Source organism: Alternaria conjuncta (genome assembly GCF_024043145.1).
Source record: "Alternaria conjuncta strain BMP 0040 chromosome Unknown scaffold_21, whole genome shotgun sequence".
Classification (NCBI taxonomy): Eukaryota; Fungi; Ascomycota; class Dothideomycetes; order Pleosporales; family Pleosporaceae; genus Alternaria; species Alternaria conjuncta.
Window position 1 is genome coordinate 128247 of NW_026250110.1, and position 18558 is coordinate 146804.

Genomic DNA, 18558 nt, shown 5'->3' on the forward strand with positions numbered 1-18558 from the left:
ATTGCAAGCCATCATGCAAGCCAGTGTTGCGTTTTTGGACCGTTGGTTCGTAAGGGAGACACCCTTTCGCTTTGCTATCCTAATCTCCGACGATCGCATCTCCAAGTGGTACCATGCACCGACACGCTCACGAAGCGAGGGCGGAGTGCCTTAGCTGAAGCGAACTGGTGTCGTTGGGTTATAGTTCCGCATACCATGATATTCCAGGATGCGAAGTCCACAGCCTACCAGCATGCACTTCCTGCGCAGCCGTCTCATGTTAAGCGACCATGGCTGGTAGTATAATCTCAATCCTGGTCGTGTCTACGCCGCCTGAAAACAGCCATATGAGGCTTGGGATTGCATGCATTAATGCCCTTGCTATTCTTGATCTTGACGAAAAGAAGGGTCTCTGCAGCGGTTAACAACAAGGATGGTAGGACTATGACTATACGCCTCATCTTCACTACACATTGCGGTGCTACCATGTCATGAAGAATTGAGGGAAGCAGGTTCAAAAAGCTCATTCGCTACCGCTATCCCCAGATGATGTACTACGAATCCTTCACAATCTCTGGCTGCGACAAGCGGGACTTGCACTTTGCATTCTACTTTGTGATCCACTATGCTAACCCTCGTCCAGCATGAAATCCGCTTCGCAGAGATGAAGCCGCCAGCAGAGACTACAAACACGGCTTGCGCGTAACAGAGTGCCAAGCCGAACTCCACCGCCATTCCTCGAAGCAAGCACCAAATTCAAGCATCAGGTAATCTCCACTACAGCGCCAGCTAGTCAGCACAGATGCGTTGTCGTCCGCTGGTGGTGTAGTACGTTATCCTCCCTAAAGTGGGTCTCATATCGAGATTGAACCAACCCCGCGTTCCCAAGTCTGATCTACGACAGTTTCAGCCCTCCCGCGCCTGTTGTGAGGTATCCACACGCTGAACACGCGCAGCTCCGGGTGCCTAACCGATGCTTTTGTGCCTTCCTATTTTGTTGGTAGGCGTGTTAGATTCCGTGTCTCGGGACCCATAGGACGCGCAATCGTCCTCTCGAGCAAATTGCTCGCCTGGAGAAACTTTGGTACTCTTTTGTAATTTCAGGATTCTTGTATCCCGCCACTTTCGAAGCGAGCGGTGTCGGAGTCTTGGGATCGGTGCTCACTCGCGTCCGTAGGAAATTTTCTGTCGCTTCGTCTTGTTGCCGTCATCGTCGTCGTCGTCGGCTGCCTTCTTCTTCTTGCTTCCTCCTGGCCTCGCTCCGTTTGTAGGTTGGCTCGATTCGCGCGTAGGGAATGACGAAGTCGGGGTAGGAGCGTGCGATGGCGTCGCGGAGCCCGGTGTGGAAGATTCCTGGAGTGCAGTCAGCATCAATTCTCTGGCTGTCCATGAGCAAGCGCGGTATCTCTCCACGTACCCTCAAGAAGCTTGTAGAACTCCGACTGAATATCCGGTCTGCATCACTGATGGGCGCTTTCCGTCTGGTCGCGGTGCCTGCTCCTCCTGCTGTGGTGGTGGTCGCCGCTCCCTTGATGTAGTTGTCGAAACCCTTAATGATGTTTCCGGCGCTCGTCTCTTCGAGGTATTGCGTCTCGACTCGGAGGATGTTGTCCTCTAGTTGTAGCTGCCGGGGAAAGTCAACTCGGAAGTTCACAACGCGTCATTGGCTGTACTGACCAGACTGTTGTCGATGATGCGCTTCTTGTTGAGCGATTCGCGCAAGTCGCGTCGCAGTCTCTCGTAGTAGGGCATTCCGCGCGAGCTGTCTGCGGCCGTGTTGTTTGCGCTTCCTGGCGCCGCGTTCTCGGCCATAGTGATACTTCGGATGTTGGCTTTTGGCAATTCCGGAAGTAGAGGTTCGCGGCTGCAGCAGTTGTCGTCGGTCCCTAGTCCGGTAGATCCCAAGTAAACGGTCGCGGTTGCCTTTGGGTGAACGCGGAGGCTAGCGTTGGTGAGCTCGGGCCTCTTCAGCAAACGCAACTTCTAGATCTCGAGCAACGATGCCATCGCACCACACTTCCTTCCCTCCTCCCGCCTAGCTGCCATCTGTCGCCTGTACAGTCGCCGACACCTTCCGCTTACCAACGTCGCGTATACCTGCTCCGGACGCGCTCAAGCACCCCGCGCCGAACCTCCGACCTCTCAGTCGCAACAACAAATCAGAGAGACCTTGCCCGCGTGACAGCGACAGAATCTCTCCCAATCACCCAAGCAGCAGGCCCATCCTACTGTGTTTGCGACTTCACAAACATCGTCGACGGTTTTACCAAGACAACAACAATCTTGCGCCCGGTGTATACCAAACCTCGAGGATTGCTGCCTGAACTATGGCAATGGACGCCAAAGAGATTGAGCTCCGTGGCAAGGCCATCGGAAAAGCCGTGGCCGAGGGCGAGCCAAGCGCTTCTGTAATCAAGCTGCTCAACGACTTGAAGACGGGTGTGCAAGCGACCGAGGATCTCTTGCGCTCAACCCGCATTGGTGTCACCATCAATCGTCTGCGATCGCACAAGGACCCGGCTGTACAAAAGCTGGCGACAGAACTGGTAGCAAAGTGGAGGGACGAGGTCAAGAAGAAGCAGCCACCCAAGATGAATGGTCCCGCAAAAGCAGCCGCGAATGGAGGTGCAGCATCTTCGCCAGCTCCTCCACCCTCAGGGACTGCGTCACCAGCCCCCAGCCTGGCCAAGAAGAAGCACGACGTCGCCGCCGACAAGCGCAATCACAAGACCGACAAGGTCAAATACCAGGTCACCGGGGACGAGGCACGCGACAACTGCGTAAGGCTGATGTACGATGGCTTGGCCTTTATGAGTGAAGCGAGTAAGTGTGAGCATATCGTCTAACTTTTACTTGACTGACATGCGCAGTGCCGGACGAGATCCTCGGTGTCGCAAAGCAAGTCGAAGCCGCCGCCTACAGTAACGCCGGTAGCGTAAACAATACCTATAAGGAAAAGATGCGCTCTCTCTTCCAGAACCTCAAGAACAAATCGAACCCTCAACTCCGCAGGCGCGTATTCAGCGGCGATATACCCGCGAAGCAATTTGTCGTCATGACACACGACGAAATGAAATCGGATGCGCGCAAGAAAGAGGACGAGGAGTTGGAGAAGCTCAACATGAACCAAGCCATGGTTGCACAGGTCGAAAAGGCCATCTCCAAGGAATTCCAGTGCGGCAAGTGCAAGCAGAAGATGGTCAGCTACAGTCAAGCGCAGACTAGGTCCGCTGATGAACCTATGACTACGTTCTGCGAGTGCATGAACTGTGGTAACCGGTGGAAGTTCTCATAGACGGTGGTGGGTTGTGTTCACGTGTGGTGCAGATTGTACGCGTGCGTGGTGTATCAGTATAGCGGGTTGCGGCAAACATTGAGTAGCGGGCGTTTATAAAGGTGGCATCGAGGGCGTCGGTCCATTGCGGAAGAGTGTCTGCGTTTCGACTTTTCTAGTCTAATCTGCGGAGGAAAAAAAGCAGATGCAAGCTTCTCTTCTTTCGGCACTGATGGATAAGGTTACTATATCAAATATAATTTGGACCCAATTCTTTCACAATAATCACCGCTTCAAGCATATTCTTTTCCAGCATGCGATTGCCATGTCTTTGGACACTTTCGAAAGCTGCTCAGACTCGATGCAAGGATAGTCTTCGTCCTAAACGACCGTCTGGAGGTACTTGTATATATTTCGCTCTACGAATGACGACTAGCATACTTATCACCAGTAGAAGCAACTCCTCTGATACGAGCTCAGACCTTGTTCGGACCTGAGGCCTCATTTCCTTGTTATCACCTCTCTCGCGGTACAGAAGCTCTCATGTTTTGACACGATCTGAGCGCCCTTCTTCCCTTGTTCCCAGCCTGTTGAGCTACAACAACCCTTTCGAGACTTCAAGTTATTTCCTCCGCGTCGTGAGAGAAGATGATCTCTGAGCATTACGAGAAAGCAAAGTCTCGACAATCCCCCCCGTCAAATGATAGACCACACACAAAGTCGTTTTGATGTCATCGGCCAAGCACAGCACTGTCGAGGTACAAAGTGAACAGCCACACCGTCCACAACATGACCCAATAGACTCGTAACAAATGTCACAACGATAACAACAAGAGGTCATAACAGCTCGAGAAATAGTATAATTCGCTATTCTTGTCGTCGCCATGGACTCGCAGTTTTGCTCAAACGAGTACGCTACAACGGTATTCCGAAGATTGAATATGCACAATACACCCGCCCAATCCGTGGGGGATGGTAAATTACAACGCCATCGTCAAGGTAACAAGACATAGAGAGAGACTGCGAGAGGAAGAAAGAAAAAGGTAACTATGCAATGCACCACCGACGCTTTGGTTTTCGTCCTCATCCGCTCAGAAGAGACTCCAACAGTTGAACTTGTTGGATCCAAAGCTAACAATGCAACAATCAACGACACTCGGTTACGGTTCGGCACTCCAAGTCTCCTAGAACTTGAACGTGCTCTTCTTCCGCCCTAGACTGAAGCGGTTCTTGCCGTCCTTGTCGGTGTCGGTGGTGGGTGTATCGGGCGGGTTGTGCTCGTCTGTCGTACCGTCGTGCTTGTCCTTGCCTCCGGACCAGAATTTGGGTTTGGCTTTGAGACTCATTGATGTGTGCCTAAAACGACTCAATCCGCTCATACCCTTGACGCTGCCAAAGCCATTCGCAGCCTTGTCCTTCTCCCCAACCGCACTTGGAGGTGGTGGTACAACCTCCCCACTCGCGACGCGCTTCTTTTCTTCTTCAGCTGCTGATGTTTTGCTGGCTTCGAGTGCTGCACGGAGGTCATCTTCTTGTTTGCGGTAGTTTTCGCGCCGTTGTATTTCCATCTCTTTGCGCTTTTCCCTCGCTTGCCTCTCAAGCTCCTTCTCCTGGGCCTTCTCCTGGGCCTTGCGTTCCTTCTCTTCTTTGCTCTTACCGAAGAGCCCGAGATTACTTTTACGCGCAGCGAGTACGGGAACCTGAGTTGTGGTATGTTCGACTGGGTGATGGTCGGTGTTCGTTTGAACCTGTGCAAGCGGTGGGGCGGTAGCTGCATGGTCGAGGCTCGCGAATTTGTCGGCCTCTTCCATCGTGGGTGTGGTCGCGTTGTGGAAGGTATGATATGACTGGCCGTTGACACCGTTCGCTTTCGGTGTTGTGACTTCTTCCTGTGCCATCTTGGCAGCTTGCTCTGCTTCGGCGAGAGCGTCGGCTTCTTGCTCCTTCATCATGGCTTCTTCTGTTGTCTCCTGGTAAAACAAGACATATGCACAAGCCAGCACATTCTCTCCACCGAAAAAGTTCCTGACGTAGGCCTTGTCTACCGGCTCAACCATCTCGTCGTCGAACAATAGCCAGCCTCGATCCTGCGTCTTGATGATGGATACGTAGTGACCATGATAGGGCCCACCTCCTATATGCACCACAACTGCATATAGCTCGTATAGTCTGTCTGGGTCTTCTGCTTCATCGGTGGTGTTGAACAGCCGGAGGTAGAAGGGGTATACGACGCGGTGGAAGAGCTTCTGCAGGCGCTGGAGATCCTCGGTATACTTAAAACGCTTGAGATGCAAGGCCAGGATTTTGGGCAATCGCTTGATCTTCATCCTCTTTTCCGCCTCTTGCAGGCCTCCACAGTTGTCGCAATGAAATTTGTTCCGTTCACACAACATCTCCTCTTCTGAGAATTTGCGCAAACAGCTCGTCACTGACGAGTGCTGTTCCAGATCGACAGACAGATCCAGGAATGCCTCGTCTCGCTGTGATGTGTTTTCGCATGTGAGGCATCGTGTTTCGGACGTTAATGTGCCTTCAAACAGCTCGTGTACCCACCCAGAGTTCGACTTGGCAGAGGCCACCGAGTTCCGCGCGGTCACTACCTGGCCATCCGTTACAGTCTCGCCGTCCTCGGTTATCTCTTCCACTTGGGCTGGGCGACTCTTGGAGTAATTCTCGACATTATCTACGACCTCGTTCAGCAGTAAGTTCAGGAACTCGTGTGCATCCTGGTGCATAGGTGTCCGGAACATCTCATTGTCCCGCCGCAATATCTCGAGAAGTTTGTGTGGGCTGACGACGCCTATGCGTGATCTGTGTGCTATGACGGCCTCGAATATATCTTTCAGCGATGAGAATAGCGATTCGTTCATGCCATATGCGTTTGCGTTCTCGTAGTCCATCTGCAGAACCGGACCGGCCGCCAGAGCCTGCTTCTTCTTGTACTCTGGCGAGTCTTTGTTATCCTCGGGCTTGGTGCCTGGGGGTTGGTTCGTCGCGCCTGGCGTGGTAGCTGGCTTTGCGGGACTTTTGGCATTTGGGCTGGAGAGTGAGGTGCGCCCCGTGGGCGAGAGGGCTGTACTCTGGCCATTTGGGAGGTTTGTGTTGAGTTTGAGTGGGCCTGACGTGGGCCTCTCGAGGGCTTCTGGGGGTGAGCGCGCGGGGAAGTTGATGACCTGTTCTCGAAAGGGCACTGAGTAGTATAGACACTGGACTATCGAGTTGCAGTAGCTGGCGGGCGGTCAGTATGGGTCGGGACGGGAATGAGCGAGACGTGTACATACCATGTGCTTCCAAACTAGAGCATAGCGTGGTCAGCAGGCGGCTCGCGAAGGGCGGTTACGCAGCCAGACTTACATTCTCAAAGCCGAAGAACTTGTCGCTGCCGTCGCCGCGCAGAGGGCCCGCGTTGAGCAGCAGCTTCTCGAGCGGCGTCACCTCGGGCGCGTTGGGGTCTTTCCTGACGGGTATGCTGCCGGTCGCTGGGCTCAAGGGCGGCTGTGGTATGTCAGTCAGGGCCAGCCATTGCCGATGAACGCGCGACTCACAGCACCGGACTTGATGCGACTGAAAAAGGAACTCATGGCTGGGGTATCGTGCGCAGGGAAAGGGTGGGGTGCAGGCAGACGAGGGCTAATGCGACAGCACTTCAGGCGATGTGGGCACGGTCGTGGTGCGAACGGGCTGGGGAAGGTGCTACTGGGTGCGGGCCCAGGGTTGTGGAAGGAGCGAAGGGCAACATGGAGGCCGGCAGAGGTACGAGGCGTGAAGGATGCAATTCACGCACAGCGGCTTGGAAGGCTGGCAGGTTGGGGAAGCAGAGCCGGAAGACGGACCAAGGCGAGGCGAGGCATGGCTCTTTGGGATAGCTAACGCGACTAGAGGCGCCATAAGAGAGGCCGATGCCGAGAGATCCCCACGACCTGGCACACGCGACCCCGCCAACGAGGAACCGCCTCGGACTAACGCGCTGAAGCCAGCCGTTCCATCCAATGCTGTCCCGGCCAGCGAATTGTATCACCCACGCGGTGGGGCGCGATACCGAAGAACATGCATAGAACATCTGATGCTGATGCCCCATCACAACACGCTGACCCTCGACGGCACCCTGCCCAGCCCGCCGACGGTGTGCCTGATGGACAAGACGCTCAGCCGCCTGCATCGAGGCTAAACTCCCACCAGTCATGCGCCGCGCTTCTAGAACAAGACTGGCAAGCAACCGTGGCGCTTGTCGGCTGCCAGAGCGCGATCGTCATTGGGGGACGAGGGAACTGCTTCTAGCGTCTTCCCATACTGTGGTTGTGACATGCACTGCAAAAGTCCAGAGCATGACGACACCAGGCCTGACAGTCCAGAATTTCACCCCCGCCAAGTCGCTGTCGACTACACTCAAAGTCCAACACTGACACCCATCTCAACATATTGCCGGGGCCATGCACATGATTCAATAGCAGGCGGGCACCCTCCCGTCTTATGCAGCACGGCACACATCCCCCGCATATCAGCTTCGACGACAGGGTATCCATGGTGGGTCCGAATGGGTGTGCGGCAGTCATGCGTTCATGTTAGTTCCGTATTACTCACTACATTTCTACCTCTGTCGCTGTGGACGACGAATTACAAGGAGTATACACGTACTAAATACACTTGCCTCACGAAAATGCCCGAGGCGGATGTGCATTGTTGTGCGCCTGCCGTTGAAAATAGCCACGCGAGAATATCAGCCACCCTTTTACCCGAACTCCATCTCAACTCCTCCAAATGCTGATAGCCCACGGAACACAAATATGACACATGAATGATACAACAAAACAAGACTTAGAGTCTCCGCAGTCGCTTGCCAGCTCCCAGCTCGATAGCTGTGCGGCTGTTAAGAATGAGCTCCTCGTTTCCACCCTCTGGCGGGTTGGCCTGAATGTACTCGCGCCGTATGCGTGCGGCTTCTTTGTCCCACGTGTCTACGCGCTCTTTGAAATCTGCTGTGCTCGCTGTCGCATCGTCTCGTGCGTTGCTGGCTTGGTCGAGGTAGGGCTGCTTGACTTCTTGCTCTGCTGTGCGCCAGCGTAAGCCCACAGCATTACGGATCTCCTGCTTCGGTGCTTTGGCTTCAGGATTGCCTGTCCTAGCTTTGTGGGCGTCATCGCATTCCTGCTTGCAGATGTACCAGAAGTCCTTGGTGAACAGCAGGAACGGGTTGACACCCGTACGTCCTGGCTTGATTGGACGTTCACCAATCTGTTCCAATATAGCCCCTATGATGGCAGCTTCATAGTCTTCGTCGCGTTGTATCCGTCCGGATTTGTTGTCTCTCGACTTCGACGTTGATGCTGGAACGGCAGGCTCGAATCGGCGTTTCGTCTCGACGCTGGGTGTCCCTGGCGACTGTTCGATCTTGACCACTTTCTTCTCAACCAGTGGGCTGGGTATTCTGATAGGTCCGAAAATTGTCTCAGCAACCTCCGCAGCAACCCGAAGGCCTGACAGATAAGCGCCGTGCACCGTTGCGGGATGTGTACCACAAGTCGCTTCTCCAGCGAAATGTAGTGGGCCATGGGGTCGCGCCATGATATCGTAGTCTCCTGCTTGTGTCTGTGGCCCGACGTATGAATAGCTGCCGCGGGCGAACGGATCTTTCTTCCAACGCGTCACTATCGCTTCTGTTGGGAGTGGAACGTGGTTCGGTGCGAACATCGCGTCGAGCCGGTCCGTGACCTCTTTAACGAGCTGATCGTTCGATGTCGCTTCGGCGTAGTGAGCAGCGTCGCCTGCCATCAGCGCTATCAGCACTGGCTTTCCGCTTGTTTTGATACAGTTCCAGAAGAGATAGAATCGTCCGCGTTTCGCAGAGTAGTCTTCCGGTCGCATGCTGGCTTCCTCCTCTGCTTTGTTTAGCAGGCCGAACATGTCTCGGTCTGGCTCCCAGAAGGCCTTCTCGTACACGAGAACAATCTATGCACATTATTAGAAAGGGTAGCAATCGTCTCATAGTTGAACTGACCTTGTTGAGGAGACCGAAACCCATTCGTTCGATAACGTCCTGCTTCCAGTCAGGTAGAGGAGGCTCGAACTTGATTGACCCGGACTTCAACACTCCCAGTGGGGTTGTTAAAACAATCTGGTCGGCCTCGTAAAACTGGCCGTTCGTGCACTCAATCTTGACAGCTTTGCCTAGATGCTGCTCCTCGATGTTGTAATGAACGGCTTTGATAGGGGTGTTGAAACGGACGTCAAGCTGACTGGGACATTGCCAGAGGCCGCGCGGAACTTGTTGATATCCTCCAATCACCTCGCTGTGCTCGCCCTCGAACTCATTGCCGATGTCCTGATCCCAGCCGCTCAGACTGAGCTGGTTGACGCTTACTGCATTCGCATATTCGAGATTAGCGTGATGCCAGTTCAACAGACGCATGTCTCTAGGCTTCAGATCGACAAGCGATTGGTATTGAAGAAGACCTTCGTCCATTGTCTGCCCAAGTGTGGGATACTGGGACGCTTTCGCAATCGTGTCAAGATCTAAGGACTGCGTCGCTAATGCACCTGCTTTGAGTTCCCAACCCATACTTTGCACCGTGTCAGCTGCTGTGACATCCGGGTTGAAGCCAGCGCTGAGTTGGTACGCCCTACCAGCTAGCTTCTCCACTCCTGTTGTCGGTTTTTCTTGCTTCATTGACGCGGTGCTCGCAGCGTTTGCGGATAGGGGAGCGTCGGAGTGTTCCAATTCGGCGACGGTAGGACCACCAGCATCAGCTGGCTCACGGCCAAAGGCCATCAGGTCACGATCACCTTCTACTGTCCTATGAGCTGCTGGCTTGTTTCGGTATGCTGCCGCTCGTTCGAGGACATCGTTGTATAGCTTCTCCACCAAGATGTCTTGGCCCCTCTCTACAACCGTGCCATCGTAGTCGTAGAGTATAGTGTTGTCGCGAAGACCGTGGTAGGGTATGCCGAGCTGACCCCGGATGATCGAATTCAACGGGTTGCCGTGTTCGAATCCAGTAACGATCTGAGCGCCCATCTCAGCTGTACAGCGATGCCCGGGCGGGAGTGTAGAGCCAGACTGCTTGAGAAAGGGGTGTGAATAGACACGGCCTCCAACGCGTGGGCGAGCTTCAAGGACAGTAATCTTAGGTGGAAGTTCTCCTGCTTCTGTCAACTGATCACCCAGCTGGGCGAACAGTCCTTCCAGATGGCGAGCGCATCCTAACCCTGACATACCCGCACCCACCACGATTATGGTCCGTCTTCGCGCGACCTTGGCTTTTGACTTAGGTAGTGTACCAGTAGTATCAGGCACCTCAGCGCATCCGAAGTTGATGTATCCGTTCCTCATGAGCCACAAGTGTGCCACCTTCGCGAGGCCAAAATAACGCTTGTCACGAGCGCATCCCGCCGCTTCTTCAAGAGAGACGTATACCAGAGGATTGCGATGCCACAAGCGAAGTATCGCGTTCCTGATGTTGAGGTATATGGTAACCTGGGCGTGAGTTACATGATCTCGCAGTAGCTCGTACTCAGCAGGATGTAGAGTGAATGGGTTGAGCCGACTGTTCTCTGCTGCTAGAATACACTGCCTGCCAAACTCTGGCCAGGAAAGCTCTGCAGGTATGCTTGAATTCGCCTTCATCTCAACGACCTTTCCTTTCGCTGGAAGAGAATTTGTCCTTCGATGCTTCTTCGGCTGCTCGTGTGACTGCGGAAGCTCGGGGGTTGAAGATGCATGTGATGCGCGACTCAGGCTCTGTGGTGTTCTTGTCGTAAACGCTGCGTCCCTTCGATGGTCTTTCAATGATGAATGAGGTTTCGCGTCGTTTCCGTTGGCAATCGCATGCGAAATGCCGCCCTTCAGATGCGATGAATGTTTGTTCGGGATATTAGTCAGGCCGTTGATGCCTGAGTTTGGTGTGAATGGTTTTTGCAGTGGCGAAGGTGTATAGTTGGCCCCATATCCATTAACGAATGCACCTGGAGTAGACTCCTCCCCTTCGTGACTTGTACCCAGTTCTGATGTATCGCGAGAATCGCCGTAGTGCACGGACGACGTACTCGATTCCCGGCCGTAGCCCAGGTTGCTAAACCCAGGTATAGGTGCGATGCCGCCTTTCAGATGCATGCTATCATTAGACATTGGCATCGATAGGAGATCATCGTGAGTTTGGTCGAAGAGATACGTGCCGTCATCGAGTGCGGTGGGATCGGCTGTGGATGCGATGGAGAACATGCTGATGGAGACCCGGGGAGGGTATGGGAGGCACCTGACGAGGAAGCGGCTACGGGCCGCAGTCAGAAGTTGGCCACAAATCCACTACGAATGTCAGAACGTGTAACGAGTGAGAGTTATTGCGAAAACATGAGGGGTTCGGTTGAAGTTGTAGCGATGGTGGCAGGATGCAAGTAGACGATAGACCTGATGCCCAGAGTTGGAGGTCGAGGCACGAAAAGAAACGCGCCATACCCACCTAGGCAAAATCCGTCCAAGCCAACCCCGTCGTTCCTGACTTCATCCCTCTCCCGCCCACCTCGAGGCGCCCATCTGCCATCCATCATGGCCATGGAGGACTTGCGCACACTTTCTCAATGTTAATGTGTAGCTTGGCGTCCAGGAAGCGCCGATAGCTGCAATGCCGACCCCGCTCTTACGGAAGCGAGCAGTGCTACAACTCGTTGCGACACCCAGCCCCAGACATCCGTATCTCCATCTCGAAGGCCTTCACCTGGGTCTAGATATTGCGCAAGACATGCACATACCCTGTTCATACCTCACCAGCAGTCACGATAGCATGGCTTCGAGGCTTCGATCATTCCATGCATGTCTGCATTCATCATATTGCGCCTCCTGGGGTGAGCCGCGACTGGCGAAGCTAACTGAGAGAAACGATAGAAGCATATCAGAGGAAAAAGACAATACATGTTATTGTACATAGCAGGTACTTCGATACGTATATATCGCTCTGATTGGATCGTGACTGATGAGACATCCAGGACCCTAGAAGCCACCTATCTTCACGACTCCTGCGCAAACCCTCACCATACTAGATCCGAATCTGCGACTATATCATATCCTTCAATCGAGACTTATCATACATATGTCTATGCGGATCGCGGCCTACCGAGTTCCTAACATCGGAATTGGACGATCTTGACTGCGCCTGATAGTCTACGAGGCACTATTCGAGTTGCCATCTGCTCCCTCACAAACTTACATGTCAGTCACTGCACGTAAAACCGGCGCCGTGTGGTTTGTGATGGCCCGCAGAACCGATGGCATACTTTGAAGACAATAGCTGGTGCTACACCATGGGCTCAGGGCTGCCAGATCCTGCTAGCACAACCCATCGCAGCCTTTGCCTGATTCTGGGACATATAACGCTCGAATACACATCGACGCTTAGAAGAATGTGTGCTTTCACCGTGGCGCACAGTACTTTTGCAGCTCCCGGGTCGAAAGCCAACTGGGCGTCACGTTATTGACATACTGACAACGTACCTGAACACGATAGAATGTTTGATAGTCTAATCAAATGCACTTTACATCTTCAGTTCTCTCTAAATCCTCTGCCCTTGTCCTGGAGTCTTGACAACGCATGTGGATCACGTGATACATGTTGACGCTAACCTTCTATGTAAACCGAGGCGATCGCGCTGCGCCAATTGCCAACAATTCGAGGCCCACACCGTCTTCTGTCTTCACTTCCCACACCTCACGACCTCGCATAATAAACAATGCGATGGCCGTGGTCACGCAACGACGATGACCAAAAGAGAGGTGGACTCGCAGATTGGATCGCGCCAGCGAAGCCAAACAACTGGTCAAGCGCGCTGTATGAGCCGAGGACCCTGATTCCGGCGATCGCGCTCACAGTCTCGACGGTTGCTGGTGTCCGGCTCTACAAGTCCTATCTGCGTCGCATCCCAACCGTCAACCATATCAAGCCAAACTACTACCGCCGCAAAGGTGTATTTGGCCAAGTCACGAGTGTTGGAGATGCAGACAACTTCAGGTTATTCCACACGCCAGGTGGGAGAATAGCGGGGTGGGGTCTCCTGCCCTGGAAGAAGGTGCCGTCAAAAAGAGAGGATCTCGTCAGGCAGACAGTAAGTGCTCTGTAACAAGACGGCACTAGACGTCACGGTAGGACTTCACGTCGTTATTGACGGCTAACATTGCGCCCAGCTACATATTCGGATTGCTGGAGTCGACGCTCCAGAACTTGCACACTGGGGCCGAGAAGCTCAGCCGTATTCGAAAGAGGCCCATGAATGGCTCATCAATCTGATCCATAACCGCCGAGTACGCGCCTACATATACCGACGCGATCAATACGATCGCATCGTCGCCCAGGTTTTTGTGCGCAGATGGCTTTTCAGGAAAGATGTTGGATTGGAGATGCTGAAGGCTGGATTGGCTACCGTATACGAGGCCAAAACAGGTGCTGAGTTCGGTACCGCTGAAGAAAAGTATCGTGCTGCAGAAAGAAAGGCTCGCGAGAACAGGGTCGGGATGTGGTCGAAGCCAAACTTCATACAGAGGATGGGAGGCGCCAGCAGTAAGACACTGGAGAGCCCACGCGAATACAAGAATCGGCACACCGCTGCAGACAAGGCAGAGAAGGCAAAGAAGGCATGATGAGGAAGTTCGGCTAGAGGCACAGTCATACACCTGCTCGTGCGCAGAAGCACACGAGTGCTGCGATCGTGGCAGAAACGCGCCAGGCTTCTTCATCGTGCCGGCCCAAGCATGAGGAGTCACCAACGGTCCGAAGACCCCACAAAGTGAATTAGCGTATTGGCACAATGTGATACTGGTTTAGTTCAATGTTGGCATTTTGTGGATGTGTGATCGTAGAGACCGCAAAGAAAGCGGTCTTGAAGGGCGCGAGTTGTTGGCATACTCTACTACAACGAGTGTACGTCTAGGAGTGGCACGACTCGTGCTACCCGCCCTCACAGACGAATGACTACTAAGAAGGTGCGCATGGTGCTGAAAGTAGTAATGCAATGACTTCCGCAACGCGCTAGTGTGACTGTATGGAGAAAGCTCTGCACGACCATGTCAAAATTTCTTCTCATCCGTGCTTGCGTGCCAGAATGCTGGGGATCAGAGTTTCGGCGCCGCAATCGGTGCTCCGCATCGATGTTGCTCGCGACAAGATGGTAGCAAACAGAGCAATTCGCATTTACATCGGGCTTGCTTGTGACTGGGTCGCGTATAGTGAGTGGATCAATTTCGAGAAATGCGAATTAAATAGAGGCAGTAAATGACCGCATACCACGCTTCATCCCTCCCGTTTCCCAGGATCGCCGACGGTCTTATCTGTGCGTTATCGGAGATAGCTTGATTGGCCCGTCGCGCATCATTGGAATTTTTTGGCTGCCGCATCACATCTTCCCCACAGATTATACATAAACCCGGAGGGAGTCATTCGTGCTCTGCTCAACTGGGTCGAGCTATAAGCCTTCAATTGCACCCGTCGGCCACCGAGCGACCTTCCTCCCGCGCGTTCGACGCCTAATCATCCATCCTCATCCTCTGTCGAGCCCGAAGCTACCCAGTTGCTTGACTGCCTGCAAATGGCTCTCTGCGGACGTCTAGCACGTCGCGTACCTTCCCTTACAGGTCACACCCGCTCTGTTGCTCCTTCCACATACTCTCGAAGTTTCACAACCCGAAGTGCTCGGCCGTTGACTTCGCTCCGCTCCAGCACAGAGTCACCTGCCGCCCTCCGGCAGCTGCGGGCATTCACAAAGGTCGCGTCGACATGGAATAAGACACAGACTGCGCCTAATGCAGAGGCATACCTGAAGAGCGGCGTCATTTCTGGCGCGCAGAACTTGGTCGATGTCAAGAAAGTCCTAGTTATTGGCAGCGGTGGTCTCAGCATTGGTCAAGCCGGAGAGTTCGATTACTCAGGTGCGCATACATTCTCATGCACACGCAAACTTGCGCCATGCTAACCAAACATTAGGTTCGCAAGCACTCAAGGCCCTGAAGGAAGCTGGCGTCAAGTCTGTCCTTCTCAACCCTAACATTGCTACCATCCAAACATCCCACGTGCTCGCCGACGAAATCTACTACCTGCCTGTAACTCCCGAATACGCCGAATATGTCATCCAGAAGGAGAGGCCCGATGGCATCTTCCTCAGCTTCGGTGGACAAACTGCGCTGAACCTTGGTGTACAGATGGATGCCAAGGGTATCTTCGAGAAGTACGGCGTCAAGGTGCTCGGAACCAGCGTCCAGACTTTGAAGACCAGTGAAGATCGTGACCTCTTCGCGCGCGCTCTCGACGAGATCAACATTCCCATCGCCAAGTCGATTGCTGTTTCCACTGTCGACGAGGCACTGGACGCTGCCGAGAAGGTCGGATACCCTATTATCGTCCGTGCCGCTTATGCGCTCGGTGGTCTCGGTTCAGGTTTCGCGAACAACCCTGAGGAGTTGAAGAACTTGTCAGCTCGCTCCCTCACACTTTCGCCCCAGATCTTGGTCGAGAAGTCCCTGAAGGGCTGGAAGGAAGCCGAATACGAGGTTGTGCGCGACGCAAGCGACAACTGCATCACGGTCTGCAACATGGAGAACTTCGACCCTCTTGGTGTGCACACTGGTGACAGTATCGTTGTTTCGCCCAGTCAGACATTCAGCGACGAGGAATACCACATGCTCCGGTCTGCGTCCATCAAGATCGTCCGTCACCTGGGAGTCGTTGGCGAGTGCAACGTGCAATACTGCCTGCAACCAGATGGTCTCGACTACAGGGTCATCGAAGTCAACGCTCGTCTCTCTCGTTCATCTGCATTGGCATCCAAGGCCACTGGTTACCCACTCGCGTACACCGCGGCCAAGATTGGTCTCGGACACACTCTCCCTGAATTGCCCAACGCCGTCACCAAGACCACCACCGCAAACTTCGAGCCCAGCTTGGATTACGTTGTCACCAAGATGCCCCGATGGGATCTCAGCAAGTTCCAGAACGTCAAGCGCGACATCGGCAGTTCCATGAAGTCCGTTGGTGAAGTCATGGCCATCGGCCGTACATTCGAGGAGTCTTTCCAGAAGGCTTGCCGCCAGGTCGACCCCAAGTACCTCGGTTTCCAGGGCGAGAAGTACGGCGAGAGCCTAGACGAGGAACTCAAGAACCCCACCGATCGCCGATGGCTCGCCGTCGGTCAGGCGCTGTTCCACGAAGGCTACACTGTCGACAGGGTCCACGACCTCACCAAGATCGACAAGTGGTTCCTGCACAAGCTCCAGAACATCGTCGACTGCACACACGAGCTTGAGGAGATAGGCAGCTTGTTCGGCCTCAAGAAGGAGATTATCCTCAAGGCCAAGAAGCTCGGTTTCTCTGACAAGCAGATCGCCAAGGCCGTTAACAGCACTGAAGACGAGGTCCGTGCCCGCAGGAAGAGCTTCGGCGTCAAGCCATGGGTCAAGAAGATTGACACACTTGCTGCGGAGTTCCCGGCGGATACGAGTGCGTTTTTTTGTGCCTTTCTATCCGCTTATGATCATTGCTAATAATTCCCAGACTACCTCTACACCACCTACAACGCTTCCTCTCACGATGTCACCTTCGACGACCATGGCATCATCGTTCTGGGCTCGGGTGTCTACCGTATCGGAAGCTCAGTCGAGTTCGATTGGTGTGCCGTCAACGCTACCCGCTCCCTCAACGAGCTCGGAAAGAAGACTGTTATGATCAACTACAACCCCGAGACATACTCTGTAGGTTGCATGAGCGCATACACTGGACCGAACTAACCGTTTTCCAGACCGACTTCGACGTTGCTGACAAGCTATACTTCGAAGAACTCAGTTACGAGCGTGTCATGGATATCTACGAGTTGGAGACTGCCAGCGGTGTTGTTGTCTCTGTCGGTGGCCAACTTCCCCAGAACATTGCTCTCAAGCTCCAAGAGTCTGGAAAGGCGAAGGTTCTCGGAACCGACCCTCACGACATCGACAAGGCCGAGGATCGTCACAAGTTCTCATCCATCTTGGACTCAATCGGCGTTGATCAGCCCGCCTGGAAGGAGCTTACTTCCTATGAGGACGCGAAGAAGTTCGCAAACTCCGTCGGATACCCAGTTCTCGTTCGCCCATCATACGTCCTGTCAGGTGCTGCCATGACGGTCATCCGCGGTGAGGACGAGCTGAAGGAGAAGCTTCTTGCTGCTTCCAACGTCTCGCCCGACCACCCAGTTGTCATCACTCAGTTCATTGACGGCGCTCAAGAGATTGACTGCGACGCTGTCGCCTCCAACGGAAACGTCCTTGTCCATGCTGTCAGTGAGCACATTGAGAATGCCGGTGTTCACTCCGGAGATGCCACCCTCGTGCTGCCCCCTGTCCACCTCGACAAGCGCATCCAGGAACGTGTCAAGGAGATCGCAGACAAGGTTGCCAAGGCCTGGAACATCACTGGTCCCTTCAACATGCAGATCATCAAGGAAGAAGTTGAGGGCTCCGAGCCTAACCTCAAGGTCATTGAGTGCAACCTCCGCGCCTCTCGTTCCTTCCCCTTCGTCAGCAAGGTCCTTGGTACCAACTTCATCGAAGTTGCTACAAAGGCTCTCGTTGGCCGTGACGTTCCCGAGCCAACTGATCTCATGAGCGTTGAGAGGAACTACCTTGCCACCAAGGTTCCCCAGTTCTCCTGGACTAGGTTGGCGGGTGCTGACCCCTACCTTGGCGTAGAGATGTCATCTACTGGTGAGATGGCCTGCTTCGGTAAGGACCTGGTCGAGGCCTACTGGGCGTCCGCGCAATCGCAGATGAACTTCCGTCTTCCCCAGCCCGGTGAGGGTCTCCTCTTCGGTGGTGATGTCACACCTGGTTCGCTCCACGCAAACTCCCTTATCCAGATCGCCAAGTACGTCCACGCACTTGGCTACAGGTTCCTTGCTGCCAACAAGGACGTCAAGGAGCTTCTGGAGAAGAACACCGAGGGCATCAGCGTCGACGTCATTGAGTTCCCCAAGGATGACAAGAGGAAACTCCGTGAAGTATTTGAGAAGAACGACATCCGCGGCTGCTTCAACCTGGCCAAGTACAGGGCGAGCGGCTTGTTTGACGAGGACTACGTAATGAGGAGGAACGCGGTCGACTTCGGTGTTCCGCTATTCATGGAGCCTAAGGTAAGTTCATCATTCTGATGTTCGTGAAATAAGAAGCTAACTTGAACGTAGACTGCTGTTCTGTTCGCTCAATGTATGAGCGAGAAGCTGCCCAAGAAGGAGGGCATCCCAAGTGAAGTCAGGTCATGGAGCGACTTCGTTGGTGGTCGACCATAGAGGAAGAAACTTGTTGG

General features: G+C 53.9%; 6 protein-coding genes across 6 annotated transcripts; 3 read left to right on the forward strand and 3 right to left on the reverse strand.

The window, feature by feature from the left end:
* Positions 1 to 1140: 1140 nt before the first annotated feature.
* J4E85_010108 (uncharacterized protein) lies at positions 1141 to 1791 on the reverse strand (the record flags this gene model as incomplete). Its single annotated transcript, XM_051474322.1, has 3 exons — positions 1141 to 1332; positions 1397 to 1603; positions 1657 to 1791. 3 exons carry the CDS (start codon positions 1789 to 1791, stop codon positions 1141 to 1143), a joined length of 534 nt encoding a protein of 177 aa, XP_051321815.1.
* A 515-nt stretch (positions 1792 to 2306) lies between these two features.
* J4E85_010109 (uncharacterized protein) lies at positions 2307 to 3274 on the forward strand (the record flags this gene model as incomplete). Its single annotated transcript, XM_051474323.1, has 2 exons — positions 2307 to 2802; positions 2850 to 3274. 2 exons carry the CDS (start codon positions 2307 to 2309, stop codon positions 3272 to 3274), a joined length of 921 nt encoding a protein of 306 aa, XP_051321816.1.
* A 1163-nt stretch (positions 3275 to 4437) lies between these two features.
* On the reverse strand, positions 4438 to 6834 carry J4E85_010110 (uncharacterized protein; the record flags this gene model as incomplete). The annotated part of the gene is made up of 3 exons (XM_051474324.1): positions 4438 to 6481; positions 6594 to 6748; positions 6799 to 6834. The coding sequence occupies 3 exons, from the start codon at positions 6832 to 6834 to the stop codon at positions 4438 to 4440; spliced, it is 2235 nt and encodes a 744-aa protein (XP_051321817.1).
* A 1234-nt stretch (positions 6835 to 8068) lies between these two features.
* J4E85_010111 (uncharacterized protein) lies at positions 8069 to 11468 on the reverse strand (the record flags this gene model as incomplete). Its single annotated transcript, XM_051474325.1, has 2 exons — positions 8069 to 9199; positions 9249 to 11468. The coding sequence occupies 2 exons, from the start codon at positions 11466 to 11468 to the stop codon at positions 8069 to 8071; spliced, it is 3351 nt and encodes a 1116-aa protein (XP_051321818.1).
* A 1502-nt stretch (positions 11469 to 12970) lies between these two features.
* Positions 12971 to 13874, forward strand: LCL3 (putative endonuclease lcl3; the record flags this gene model as incomplete). Its single annotated transcript, XM_051474326.1, has 2 exons — positions 12971 to 13342; positions 13422 to 13874. The coding sequence occupies 2 exons, from the start codon at positions 12971 to 12973 to the stop codon at positions 13872 to 13874; spliced, it is 825 nt and encodes a 274-aa protein (XP_051321819.1).
* A 944-nt stretch (positions 13875 to 14818) lies between these two features.
* On the forward strand, positions 14819 to 18541 carry ARG4 (argininosuccinate lyase; the record flags this gene model as incomplete). Its single annotated transcript, XM_051474327.1, has 5 exons — positions 14819 to 15158; positions 15214 to 16722; positions 16777 to 16973; positions 17021 to 18385; positions 18437 to 18541. The coding sequence occupies 5 exons, from the start codon at positions 14819 to 14821 to the stop codon at positions 18539 to 18541; spliced, it is 3516 nt and encodes a 1171-aa protein (XP_051321820.1).
* Positions 18542 to 18558: the final 17 nt, after the last annotated feature.